Here is a 14,289-nt window from a genome sequence, read left to right as displayed (position 1 = left end):
AGTTTGATATCTACTAAGTGTGATTACGTATCAGATAACACAATTTGCGCAGTCTCAACAGTGTCCAAAAAATGGAAATCGTGGTACTTACTCCTCCGCGCCATCGTCTCTGCCACTTCCAAAGAAACACATTTTATTTCCGACAGTTCTTCGTTGAGTTTACTGTATAAAAGAGGTCCTAGTAAGGCCAGAGTCGAATCAGACGTATCGTCCACCAATAATGCCAGATTCGGTGTCATGTTATTCGCCGTGGCCACTTTAACGAGTTTTAAAATTTGCACCACCACGCACGGAGGCCATTGATGCAGCATCAAAAAATCAAGAGTTATGCCCAAGAGGTCAACCGCTTCTACAGTGTCTTTCCATTTGATACGAAACTCCTCAATAAAGACCGTCAGAATATCAAAAACTTGGAAAATATAATACGTCTCGTTTTTAATAGATTCGAGTTTGTTTGGGCACTCCTTCACGAATTTCACTACGTCTATTAAATGGTAGATTAAAGTTTGCACCACGATGATGGCTCTGTCTCTTGAGAAATATTTCCGAGATTGTTTCAACCGATCACCACAGAGAATCGCAAGATTGAAAACGTCCGCATACGCTACGACTTTATCTCTCCACGCGTACAAAACTCTGATGGAATCTTGAAACATCATCTTGAATATTTTGTGGATATAAAGATCGCGGAAATGGTCTTGAAACAAAGCCTCAATTTCATCTTTCTTCCAAAAGTAGTTAAACAAAACACCGTATTGTGGCACCAACTGAAATATCACCAATTGATACGCGAAACAAGTCACTTCTCCACTCTTCTTAACAGGAATTTTCGAGTCCATGAGACTCCAGAAGAGTTGACCGAAATTGCAAAACTCAACACAATCCTCCAGAGTCCGAACTTTTTTTACAATTTGCAGAAAATTGTCTTTCATTTTTCGGATCGTCGCGTCCGCTTCGACTCCGTTCGTCTTCACTTTGTTGTATAACTCGAGGAACTGCATAATGAAGATGATTTTTCCCACCTCGAACTGGAGGGTATCCGTTTGAGCTATGATGGCAAAATCGGAAATCCGCTCCTCTTGTTGAAAATTTCGCAAAAATATCAAAACCACTTCAAATTGCATGTTTTCCAGAAAGCGTTCCAAGATACTCCCAATCAACTTCAGAGTGGGTTTAAGATACTGAGACGCGACTTCTGCAGTGTCGCTGACCAGTTCGCTCGATAAAGCTTTGAGTGTTTTGTAAATATTCTCACCCAAAGGCAGCGTGATCTTCTTCACGACACTATCACAGAAATCTTCATCAATTGTTGCCGTTTTTTCCAACAACTTCGCCATAAACTCCGTGCTCTCTTTAACAACTTCATTGTCCGACAAACTCATCTGAAGAATGTCCTCCCAGAAGGTACAAACAATCATCCATTCAATCCCCGACGTGTGGTCTAAAAACGACGATAACAGTTTGATGTAACCCAATTTCACAGCGGGTGCAACTTCAGACTGTCTCGCTTTTAAAACTTTCACTAGTTTGATGAAGAAATTGTTGTTGTTGAGACTGGAAAACCGTTCTTCGTTTTTGGCCAACAAACTTGTTAAATTTAAGACAAAACAACCGATGTCGGGGTGAGGAGAGTTTCTACATTTAACGACTTCTTTAATCCAGTCCGAAAGAACCGGAAAGGATATCAGCGCGGATTCGACTTCTACAATCATGAGACTTAAGAATTGTAATGTTGGAAATGCGGTCACTAACCTCTTTCCTCCAGGTGTTCTAACTGGGACAAGAACTTCTTCAAATTTTCGTGAATATGATGGCGAGGTGTCGCTTCGATCAATTTCTTTAGAAGAAGTTTGAGTTTTAACACGTACTTTGTCACAGCGATTTTCATGTTGTTGTTTTTACAGACCACGCAGAAGTGATAACTACGTCGTCATGATGATAATGAAATGCGCTCTGTTTCTACAGCGAGTGCTATTTAAAAGTGGATGACAGGTCAGTCACGTGGTTTTGGCCCACAGTATCAATTATTTAAATAATATGAGGGCAACGATACGGAAAATGTTCTATTAAATTCAAAAACAAAACCTAATAATAGAGCCGGTGCAGCAAAAGGACGACACATCTGCAATTATTTGCTACTTGATTACAAAACGAACAATGTGGTCGTTGTATTGTTACGAACGAATTAAAAAAAGGTCCAAGAAAATACACGTGTTTCAGTTATCAAGGATTTTCGATTTTAATTATAGTCTTATACGAAAACATCTAATCACGGTTTTTTATGTGTTGATGATATAAAATTGACGTACAGTAAAACAGGATTTGCTGGCACGTAAAGTTAATTCAGAAGTCAAACAATTTTTGTGTTTAGTAATTGCACGATTTGACGTATTTTTGTTAAATTCTAAATTAGTAACCTTCTCAAATTAGTAGAAGTTTTAGATTATCCTCAAAATTAAAAATTTCATATTTACTTTCTTCTAGTTTACGTATAATTTTGAAATTTGACGCATTTAATAAATAAATCGAAACTAACAACCTCATCAAATTTGATTGCTCTGGCGTTAAAATTACCACAGTTAGGGTCGTTAACAATTGCAAAAGTTTTGGTTCACCTTCAAAATAAAAAAAAATCCTATTTTCTTCTTTCTAGTTTATGTACAATTCTAAAATTTGGCGAAGTTAATAAACAAGTCGAGACAAGCAACCTCACCAAATTTGATTGCTGTGGCGTTAAAATTACCAGAGTTAGACTCAATATTTGCACAAATTTTGGTTCATCCTCGAAATAAAAAAATTCAAACTTATCCTTCTATTTTATGTATAATTTTAAAATTTGGCACAGTTAATAAACAAGTCGAAACACCCAACCTCACCCAATTTGATTGCTGTGGCGTTGAAATCACCAGAGTTACAGCCCTTAACATTTTTTAGAAGAAGTTTTAGTTTACCATCGAAATCAAAAAAATCATTTTTTTTTCTTTCTAGTTCATGTATAATTTTGAAATTTGACACAATTAACAAGTCGAATTTAGCGATCTTGCAAAATTTGATTGGTGTTGGCGTTGAAATTACCAGAGTTATAGCTCTTAATAATAACAGTAACGAATAATAACGAAAATTAAAATAAAGAATCAGTTAAAAATATTTTTTAAATAAAAAATCAAAGCTCATACCTCAGTCTAGAGGCTTGAACTCCGAATTACCTTCATTGAACGTCCACATTTGATAATGGATTTAACACGACTGAAGTAGCCAGACAATAATATCAACGATGCGAATGCGAATTGATTAGTTGCGTATTTTTTTTACTTGCGCTTTGTTTATTGAATGGAAAAGACAAAAAATGTTCCGAGCAAAGAAACAAAAAATTATTATTTAAGCAGCAACCATAAATTGGAAAAAACGGAAGTGCTGGCCTAATTGAGTTCAATCGACAATATGAAGAATTACGAATCCAATTAAAGAAGAATGTCTTTAACCTCTTGACATTTTTTTAATTAACGGTAAAGCCGAACTCCTAAAGTACTTACTGCTGCTAGACATCCGCGCCATCGTCTGAATCACCTCCAAAGCAACGCACTTCACCTCCAAAATCTCATCATAAAGTTTAGCATACAGTAACGGCCCTAGCAAAGCCACAGTAGAATCCGAAGTACTGTCCACCAACAACGCCAGATTCGGTGCCATGTAGTTCGCAATAGCCACATTAATAAGTTCGAAAATTTGTACCACAATAACCGTAGGCCATATGTGCATCATTAAAAAATCAAGAGTAATCCCCAAAATATCCATAGCCTCCAAACTGTCCTTCCACGTAATAGGAAACTCCTCAATAAAAACAGCCAAAAGGTCAAAAACTTGTAAAACATAACTCGTTTCGTTCACTATAAACTCAAGTTTACTCGGATCTTCTTTCACGGAATTCGTAATGTCTTTCAAAGCGTAAATTAAAGTTTGTACCAGAACTGTTGCACCGTCTTTTGAACAGTACTTTCGAGCGTCTTTTAAACGAGCAGCGGTAAGAACAGTAACTTCGAATAAATCAGGACGTGCGACAAGTTTATCCCTCCATCCGTAACAAGATCTGATTACTTCTTGGAACAACATTTTGAAGATTTTATGGACGTACAAGTCACGGAAATCTTCTTGAAGTAAAGCCTCAATTTCGTCCTTTTTCCAAAAAAGTTTCAATAACAAAGAATATTGTGGCATTGCCTGTAATATAACGAACTGATCGGGTAAACTGTCATTTGTTTTTTTTTCTTGAACCATTGGAAATTTCGAGTCCATCAAGTTCCAGAAGAACTGTCCGAAATTACAAAGGTCGACTAAATCCTCGTACGTTTCCGCTTTACACAAGCTTTGCACGAAATTATCTCTTATTCTCTGAACGGAAGAATTAACAATATCCATACTCAGACTCTTTGTCTTCATTTTGACGTATAATTCGAGGAACTGCATTATGAACATAATCTTTCTTAACTCGAAAGTAAGACAATTTCTTTGGGCTATAATCATAAGATCTGAGATCCGTTCCTCTAAATAAAAAGTCTTCAGAAATATAATAACCACGTCATAGTCTCCACGATCAAAGTAGATTTTCTCTAGAAACTCCTCCAGGACACTAACAACCAGTGTTAACGTAGGTTTAAGATACAGAGTCAATTTTTTAGAGGAACCACCCGACGAGGCTGTTATTGGTTTATACATATCTTCACCCAAAGACAGCATGAGTCTCTTCACCACATTGTTGCAAAATTCTTCATCGACAGTCACTGCTTTTCCTAGCAATTTCGACATGAAGCGCGTGCTCTCTTTAACAACTTCATTGTTACTGTCCGACAAGCACAACTGAAGAACGTCTTCCCAGAAATTACAAGTGATCATCCATTCTGTTCCTGACGTGTGCTCTAAGAAAGACGCCAGAAGATTGATGTAGGCCAACTTAACGGGTACTACCACACCAACTTGTCTCGCCTTTACAACTTTCACTAATTTGATGAAGAAATTGTTGGTATTGAGCTCCGAAAACCGCTTTTCGTTCTTCGACAACAAACCAACTAAACGTAACGCAAAACAAGAAATATCATCCCTTGGAGTTATCTTCGCAGAAGTCCATTTAACAACAGCTCCCTTAATCCATTCGGAAAGAATTGGTAGAGATATCACCGCAGATTCCACTTCTACAATCATTAAACTGAGGCGTAATTTAAAAAACCGCGGGCACTAACCTTCTTCTTCCTGTTGTTCTAGTTCCGAGATGAATTCCTTAAGAGTTTCATCCAAGTTGTGTTTAGGAGGAGTTTGAAGAAGTTTGTTTAAAAATTGTTTTAGTTTCAACTTAACCACTTCCATGTTGTTGTTTTTACATAGCAGACACAAATGAGCGCTCGCGCTAAAGATAACTACCGTCTGGTTCAAGCCATTGCTGCAAACGCGGACACAGCCGACAACAAGGTTAATATCAAAAGTTGGACACGTGACTTCATTGTGTAAATTTGATGATGATAAGTTATCGATACTTGATCGAGACTGAAATTATTCGAACTGGGCACCATTTTAGTTTGAAATGTTGGACTATAAGTGGAACAAAGATAGGAGTTTGTTGATTTTAATTGAAATATAAACAATGTAGAGTTTTTTTTCAAACTAATTTGAACAATTTTCGAAAAAGTACAACAAATAGAGGATATAAACAGACCTCAAGGATTTTACATTTTAATTATATATTTCTTATACACGCAAGCATGTAATCACTTTTTTGCTTGGAAAATGATTATGACGTGCTAAGAAATGTTATTTTTAACCCCATTACTGTTTTCTTGTTTCCTTGCAAAAGATAACAAAACAATGGAAACGAGATTGAAAAATCTTATCGTTTAAAATTAGTGATACAGTGCGACCTCAATTAGCCGGGCAAGGCAGAACAAATCGTACAGTGGGCTAAAACCGAAAATTCTTGGCCAAAGGTCAAACATTTTTAGAATAGTACGATTTCCATTGAATATGCTAAATAATCTTTGTAAAAGTGTACACACTATTTTGATATATGTATTATCGTTATAATTAGTTAATTCAACAATTAAAAAACGGGGAAGATAAAGAGGATTTCTTATTGAAGTTTTATACATTTAACCGAATTAATCTAAACTGTTTTCGAAAGTTGTGAGTTCCACATATTTTCGCAATGAAAAAAATGTGTGCATATAAAGCAAATCTTCATGCATAAGAGCAGGCAAAAAAAGTCGTCGAAAAATCACCAATGTTTCAAGCAAAATGACGATATCTGCTATATACAAACCGTTTTGAAAACCGTATTCGCAAACTGGAGGTCGAAACACATCAAATAATAAGTTTTTATCAAGATTCAACGGTTATTTATGAAGAAATCGGCAGAAATGCGCATAAAATTTTCAAAATTTGTCGAAAAATCACTTATATATTTTAAGCAAAATTACGATTGCTGCTACATACAGACGGTTTTGAACGCTGTATTCGGAAACTAAAGGTCAAAATATATCTAATAATAAGTTTTTGTCAATATCCAACAGTTAAATATTATGGAAAAATCGGCAGATATGTGCATCAAATCCACAAAGTTAGAAATTCTTACTCTAGGGCGTAATAAAGATACATAAACTGTCGTTGGATTTAATAAAAACGTCATAGTCTTCAGGACACACTAATCTAAAATATTTCAAATTCGCCGAAGACAGATACTCATCTGAACTTAGACCACCAAAGTTGAATTTAATGCGTTATTAATTGGTATTATTCACAGCAAAACATGAATTAAGCAAAGATAATTTCGCTTTATCAAAATATGTACATTTTTCTAAATAAACTTAAATTACAACATAATAACGCTAGATAAAAATAACTTCAACAACATTTGAAAATTTTACATTTTCTTTAATTTTCATTTTTAGCCAAATTCGTGTTTTTTAATAATAATTTTTGGTTTAAAAGAGATGGAAAAGAAAATAAATCTTTCAGTACCCTTAATTATAAAAACGAAAGCTCTGTGGCGGATATTTGCCAAAACAGACCTAAATTCTGGTTTAGACTTTAATAAGTCTAATTGAGCCCCAAAACGTGTACAATTGCTTTTTTTTCTACTTACTACTTCTAGACATGCGCGCCATCGTCTGAATCACCTCCAAGGAAACACACTTGACTTCAAACCCATGGAGTTTAGCATATAGTAAATTTCCTAATAAAGCGATGGTAGAATCGGAGGTGCCATCCATCAACAGCGCCAAATGAGGTGCCATGTAGTTCGCAATAGCCACATTAATAAGTCTTAAAATTTGAACTTCCACACTTGCAGGCCATGTATGGATCATCAAAAAATCAATAGAAATCCCCATGAGATCGACTGATTCCAAACTGTCTTTCCACGTGATTTGAAACTCTTCGATTAGTACAACCAAAAAATCCAGAATTTCAAAAATGTATTTCGTTTCGTTTTTGACGTAGTCGAGTTTGTTTGGGCATTCTTTCACAAAGTTTACAATGTCCATCAATGTGTAAACTAAAGTTTGTGCGACTATGATGGCTCTGTCTTTTGAAAAATATTTGCGGGATTGTTTTAATCGAGCGTTGCACAGAAGAACAATGTTGAAGATGTCCGGGTGAACAGTAATTTTCTCTCTCCATGCGTAAGCAACTCTAATGCCGTCATGAGAAGCCATTTTAAACATTTTGTGAACGTAATCATCGCGAATTTCGTCATTAAACAAAGCCTCTATTTCTCCCCTTTTATAAAAATATTTCTCCAAAATTTCATAATATGGAATAAGTTGTACAATAACGAACTGATCGGCGAAACATGTCGGTTCGTTCTTTTCTTGTACAACTGGAATTTTCCGCTCTATTAGACTCCAAAAAAGTTGAGCAAAATCGCAGAATTCAACACACTCCTCGCAATTTCGTCCTTTGGCTACATTTTCTAAGAAATTCTCTTTCATTCGACAAATTGTTGCTTTGGTATTCGTTGGAGTGAGGCTCTTCGTATTGACTTTAACATACAATTCAAGAAACTGCATGATGAACATGATCCGTCCCAGTTCAAACGTGAGACATTTCGTCTGAGCAATGATCATAAAGTCAGAAATCCGTTCCTCTAGATGGAAATTTGTCAAAAAAATAAACACAACTGCCAAATCTCCTCGACCGAAGTAGATGTTCTCCAAAAAATACTCCAAGATACTCCCGATCAATCTCAATGTTGGTTTGAGGTACTGCGACGCCATGTCTTCAGAGACGTCCATAGAATCGCCAGACGTGGTTTTAATAGTTTTGTAGATATTTTCGCCCAAAGGGAGCATGATTCTCTTCACGACATTATTGCAAAAGTCTTCGTCCACACTGACGGATTTTTCTAACATTTTTGATATAAATTGGGTGCTTTCGGTGAGAATTTCTTCGTTTTGATCGGACAGACTCAATTGGAGGATGTCCTCCCAGAAGTTACAAGCGATCATCCACTCAGTACCCGACGTGTGAGCCAAGAAAGACGATAAAAGTTTGATGTACGCCGATTTTACTGATAATGCGACACGTGTTTGTCGAGCTCTTAAAACTCTAACAAGTTTAATGAAAAAGTTGTTGTTGTTCAAAGAACAAAAGCGGTCTTCGTTTTTTGTCAATAAAGAGGTCACGTTTAGGGTAAAACAAGCAATGTCAGGGTGAGGAGGCACCCCTGCAGCGATCCATTTAACAACAGCTTCTTTAATCCAGTCGGAAAAAATCGGTAGAGTAATCAGAGCAGATTCTATTTCTACAATCAACAAAGTCAGTGGAAGGCTAAGTTCGATAAGCATCACCAACCTCTTTCTTCCTGCTGGCGCACGTGCGCTAAGAACTTCTTCAGACTCTGTATGTCATGATGGAGTGTCGTTTCGAGTAATTTTTGTAACAACAATTGGAGTTTCACCCGGTATTTAGACACAGAAATTTTCATGTTGTTTACAGAACGTACAGAACAACGTCAATTCATATTGCGCTGATTCAATTACTAACACCGTGATAGATAACTGGAAGCGTACGACGGTTTGCTGACACGTGACTCATTACAATCCACCAATCATTGAAATGGCATTGAATTCATATAAATTAAATGAGAAAAGAACGAAGTATCGTTTCTTACTCAATGATGTAAATTTATTTATTTACTCACAAGATCAAGATAATCTTCGATGATATAAAATCCTGCTTGTCGTTTTTATTAGAAAAACTAGTTTTAGCACATATTGCGCAATACAGAGCGTCTTCGCTTATCAGTGGGGCCGCGTAATCCGTTTAACCGACTAGATAGAATAAAGAATTGTAAATAACAGACAGAAATAAAAAGCTGGAAGCACAGAAAAAAAGAAAATCGATCATTACTCTTTTAAGAAATGATGTGCACGGAGATACTTGCTCGCTTCGCTCGCGTGTCTGATAACATCTAGGGCGAATTTGCAAAAGCTAAATTAAATCCTTAATTTCGATTAACTATTTAACTTTAGATTAACATAATTTGAATCAAATTATTGTGTAAACTGACCCCTAATTTTCTAAAATAAAATCGTTCAGAGGCCACAATAGAAATAATTTGCAATGCAGTTCTTGTTCTTAATGGTTAATTAGTACTTACTGCAACTAGACATCTGTGCCATCGTCTGGACCACTTCCAAAGAAACGCACTTGACTTTGGACGCTTCTCCATGAAGTTTAGCATACAGTAAATTTCCTAACAAAGCGATGGTAGAGTCGAAGGTACCATCCATCAACAACGCCAAATGTGGTGCCATGTAGTTCGCAATAGCCACATTAATAACTCTCAAAATTTCGACTTCCACACTTGAAGGCCATGTATGTATCATCAAAAAATCAATAGAAATACCCATGAGATCAATTGATTCCAAACTGTCTTTCCACGTAATTTGAAACTCTTCAATGAATATAACCAACATATCCAAAACTTCCAAAATATACGCAGTCTCGTTTTTTATATAATCTAGTTTCTTTGGACATTCTTTTATACATTTTACGAGGTCTATTAATGTGTAAACAAAAGTTTGAGCGACTGCTATGGCTCTCTCCCTTGAAAAATACTTGCGAGCTGGTTTTAATCGAGCATTGCAGAGCATCGCAAGGTTAAAGACGTCTTTGCGAGCGTGCATTTTATTCCTCAATGAGTAACACACTCTAATACCGTCGTGGGAAAACATTTTATACACTTTATCAACGTAAACATCGCGGATTTCGTCTTTATAGAGAGCCTCCATGTCGGCCTTTTCATAAAAATAAATCTCGAAAATGCCACACCATGGGAGTAATTGGAAAATGACGAACTGATCCGCGAAACATGTAGGCTCATTCTTTTTTTTTACAAACGGGATTCTTTGCTCCATTAAAATCCAAAAGAGTTGACCAAAGTCGCAGAATTCAATACACTCCTCAAACGTTCGCCCTTTAGCGATATTTTCCAAGAAATTCTCTTTGATTCTACAAACAGTTGCATGGATGTTCGCCGGAGTGAGACTGTTGGTCTTCACTTTAACGTACAATTCAAGAAACTGCATGATGAACATGATCCGTCCAAGTTCAAACACGAGACAGTTAGTTTGAGCGATGATCATAAAATCGGAAATCCGTTCCTCCAGGTGGAAGTTCGATAAGAATAAAAACGCAACTTCGAAATCTCCTCGACCAAAGTAGATTTTCTCCAAAAAGTACTCCAAGATTCTACCAATCAATCTCAATGTTGGTTGGAGGTATTGCAAAGCCACGTCTTCAGAGACATCCAAAGAATCGCCAGACGTGGCTTTGATCGTTTTGTAGATACTTTCACCCAGAGGGAGCATGATTCTCTTCACCACATTGTTGCAAAAGTCTTCGTCCACACTGACGGTTTTTTCTAACATCTTTGATATGAATTGGATGCTTTCGGTAATGATTTCTTCGGTTTGATCGGACAGACTCAGTTGGAGGATGTCCTCCCAGAAGTTACAGGCGATCATCCATTCAGTACCCGACGTGTGGGCCAAGAATGACGATAAGAGTTTGATATACGCTGATTTAACTGATGAGACTTCAGTCTGTCGGGCTCTTACAACTTTTACCAGTTTGATGAAAAAGTTATTGTTGTTCAAAAAACAAAAGCGTTTTTCGTTTTTTGCCAATAAAGAGGTCAAGTTTAGGGTAAAACAAGCAATGTCACGGTGAGGAGTCACCCCTGCAGCACTCCATTTAACAACCGCTTCTTTAATCCAGTGCGAAAGAATCGGTAGGGTTATAAGAGCAGATTCTATTTCTACAATCAACAAAGTCAGTGAGACTCTAAATTTGACAAGCAGAGCACCAACCTCTTTCTTCCTGCTGGCACAGATGCGCTAAGAACTTCTTCAGACCTTGTCTGTCATGATGAGGTGTCGTTTCAAGTAATTTTACTAATAACAACTTGAGTTTTAACTGGTATTTGAACACAGAAAATTCCATGTTGTTTACAGAACGTACAAAAACGGCGTCAATTAGCGCAATTTATAGCGCGCCGATAAAATTACTAATATAAAGATAGATAACTGAAAGTACGCGACGACTAAGTAGACACGTGACTTCTCTTTATCAACTACCAATCATAAAAACCACTTAACACTTCGTAAAAATTCGACTTGTTATCAGTTAAACTTGTTTTGGCACGTGTTTACAAAGGGCGGGTTCGTTTATCGTTCGGTGTGTGTAAAGAACAGTAACTTTAATCCGGCGGCGAAGGAACTTTGTAATTTAATAAAATGCAATAGAAAAAATTAATGACCACGTAAGAAGCAAAAAAACTGTTAAGAAAAAGATAACAGACGATGACCAAAATCAAGGGAAATTATGTAAAACACCAACTCAAATTTCTTCTATTGATTCATGTAATTAGGTAAAAACTACGAAAGAATAAATAAACCTTTGTATAGCATACGGGTGTTATTTTAAACATTATCCATAACATTTTTGGATATTTTTTTCTATTTATGTATTTTGTATTTAGACAAACTTGACGTGTTATAAGAAAATTGAATGAAGATTTAGAACACTCAAAAATCTCTTGGAAAAGCATTTCCCTCTCGAATTGCACACAAATCTGCTGTAAATATGTGCATTTTACGTAAGTTAGCTCGCTGCGCTCGCTCATTACCGTCCGAAGAACCTTCTTGGTACAAAAATTTGGTATTAGCTACAACCCCGCCTAAAATCTAGTCTTAACTATCCACTTACTTGTACTAGACATGTGTGAAATGGTGCACACCACCTCCAGCGCCGAGTCCCTCACCTCCCACGTCATATCATGCAATTTCGTGTGCAGCAAAGGCCCCAAAACTGCCAAAGTGGAGTCGTTCGTCCTGTCCACCAGCAGAGCCAAATTCGGCGACATGTACTTCACCAACGAGACATTAACCAATTTCAACGCTCGCACCACCAACTGCATGGGCCACGTCGGAACCGAAAGAAAATCGAAGCTAATCGCCATGACACAAATAGTCTCCACACTATCCCTCCACGTAATTTGAAACTCCTCAATAAAAGCAATGAAGGCATCAAACAACAATGAGAAAAAACTGATTTGTTGAGCGAAGAACGCGATTTTCTCCGGAGTTTCTTTAATAGAACGCACTACGTCTTTCAGTGCGTAAACGAAAGATTGGAAAACCAGCGCGGCGCGTTCCCTGGGGTAGTATTTTCGAGACTTCATCACGTACATTAAGCCTTTGGTGGCGATGTCGAAGAGATCGGGTTGAGCAACAAGGTAGTGTTTCCAGCTGTATGCGATTCTTACGGTGTTTTCACACATCATCATGAAGAGTTTCTGGACGTAGCGGTCTCTGAATTCGTCCGCCCATAACTCCTCGTGATCCGCAGCGCAGTATTTCATCGCCAAAGCAAAAACTGGTAGAAGTTGGATGACGAGAAGTTGGTTGGCGAAGGAGATCGGCTCGTTGTCTTTATTTACTTTGATGCAGGGGATCTTGTAGCCCATCATGTTCCAGTAGTACTGTCCGTAGAAACAGAATTTCATCACGTTTTCGAAGTAACCCCGCTCAGTGTTGGTGGTAAAGATGCTCATTATTTTACGGACGGAAGTAGAGATGTCGGCTTTTTTCAAGTTCTCGGAAATCACGCCGATGTACATCTCCAAGAACTGCATCATGAAGATGATCTTTCCTAGATCAAAGACGAAGGATTTGTTTTGGGCGATGATCATGTAGTTACAGATCTGTTGTTCTAAGTGGAAATCTCTTAGAAAGATTAGGGCGATTCTGCAGTCATTCTGGACGAAGAGGACGCTCTCGAAGAAGTACTCGAGGATGCTCTGGAGGAGGTGCAAAGTTGGACCGAGGTTCTGGTGGACGGCTTCGTCGCTGATTTCCATCATATCTCCAGTAGTTCTGACTGTTTTTATAGTGTTGTCTGATAATGGTAGCATTATTTGTTTCACCACATTGTGGCAGAAAGTCTCGTCATGATCTATGGTTTGTTCTAAGATTTTCGACATAAAACTGCAACCCTCTTTGGTGATGTACACAGTTTGACTTGATAAAGTTAGTTGAAGGACGTCCATCCAATACTCGTGTGAAGTTATCCATTGGATTCCGGACTTGTGCTCCAGAAATGAGCTCAACAGTTTAATATACCCCAATTTCACAGACGGGGAGACGTCCAACTGCCTCGCTCTTACAGCCTGAATCAACTTTTCATAAAAATTATTGGTGTTAAGAGAAGAGAAGCGGTTTTCGTTGCTTGATATAAAACTCGCCAGTGTTAGTGTAAAAGAGGCGACATTGCCAGAGGGTGTAATGTTTTTTGTCTCCCAAACTGATACAGCTTGTCTTAGCCACTCTGAGAAGAACTGATTATCCACAAGCGTTGCATCCACTGAAAAATATACAAATTTAGATGTGACAAAATCATGGAAAATACCCAAAAACCTGGTTTTTCTTGATTTGAAAGATGCGTCAAGAGTCTGCTGAGGTAAGTATCATTCTTTATCTCAAAACTGGGCTCCAGGAACTTCCCAAACAACATCTGGATTTTCGTTTGGTGCTGAACCACAATATTGACGTCCATTTTACTAATCTATATAAACAATCAGGATAACTCGAAATTAAAAAAGTGGCGATAAACAATAAGAACTACTATGATAAAGAAGCGCACATGAGAATTGTTAGAGTACAGAGCCTAAAAACCTGTTGCGCTTACCTGACTTGCTGAACTGAACTAAAGCAAAACGTCCTTGGCAATCTCCACGACATA

At 37.4% G+C, this 14,289-nt stretch overlaps 4 protein-coding genes across 4 annotated transcripts; all 4 read right to left on the bottom strand.

Annotated features, from left to right (window-relative positions):
- Positions 1–23: 23 nt before the first annotated feature.
- On the bottom strand, positions 24–1,888 carry LOC148171274 (integrator complex assembly factor Brat1-like). The gene is made up of 2 exons (XM_088042303.1): positions 1,753–1,888; positions 24–1,702 (listed from the first exon to the last, which is right to left on the bottom strand). The coding sequence occupies exons 1-2, from the start codon at positions 1,886–1,888 to the stop codon at positions 24–26; spliced, it is 1,815 nt and encodes a 604-aa protein (XP_087898429.1).
- A 4,876-nt stretch (positions 1,889–6,764) lies between these two features.
- Positions 6,765–8,968, bottom strand: LOC148171273 (integrator complex assembly factor Brat1-like). Its single transcript, XM_088042302.1, has 4 exons — positions 8,836–8,968; positions 7,127–8,785; positions 7,003–7,080; positions 6,765–6,847 (listed from the first exon to the last, which is right to left on the bottom strand). Exons 1-4 carry the CDS (start codon positions 8,966–8,968, stop codon positions 6,765–6,767), a joined length of 1,953 nt encoding a protein of 650 aa, XP_087898428.1.
- A 338-nt stretch (positions 8,969–9,306) lies between these two features.
- Positions 9,307–11,490, bottom strand: LOC148171272 (integrator complex assembly factor Brat1-like). The gene is made up of 5 exons (XM_088042301.1): positions 11,358–11,490; positions 9,640–11,305; positions 9,522–9,563; positions 9,394–9,474; positions 9,307–9,358 (listed from the first exon to the last, which is right to left on the bottom strand). The coding sequence occupies exons 1-5, from the start codon at positions 11,488–11,490 to the stop codon at positions 9,307–9,309; spliced, it is 1,974 nt and encodes a 657-aa protein (XP_087898427.1).
- Positions 11,491–12,074: 584 nt separating this feature from the next.
- On the bottom strand, positions 12,075–14,103 carry LOC148171271 (integrator complex assembly factor Brat1-like). Its single transcript, XM_088042300.1, has 3 exons — positions 13,965–14,103; positions 12,256–13,911; positions 12,075–12,214 (listed from the first exon to the last, which is right to left on the bottom strand). Exons 1-3 carry the CDS (start codon positions 14,101–14,103, stop codon positions 12,075–12,077), a joined length of 1,935 nt encoding a protein of 644 aa, XP_087898426.1.
- Positions 14,104–14,289: the final 186 nt, after the last annotated feature.

Source organism: Gnatocerus cornutus, chromosome 7 (assembly GCF_029298725.1).
Source record: "Gnatocerus cornutus isolate USDA-ARS CGAHR chromosome 7, icGnaCorn1.1, whole genome shotgun sequence".
Lineage (NCBI taxonomy): Eukaryota > Metazoa > Arthropoda > Insecta > Coleoptera > Tenebrionidae > Gnatocerus > Gnatocerus cornutus.
Note: the sequence above shows the minus strand (reverse complement) of the source record. Positions and strands in the feature narration are given on the sequence as shown.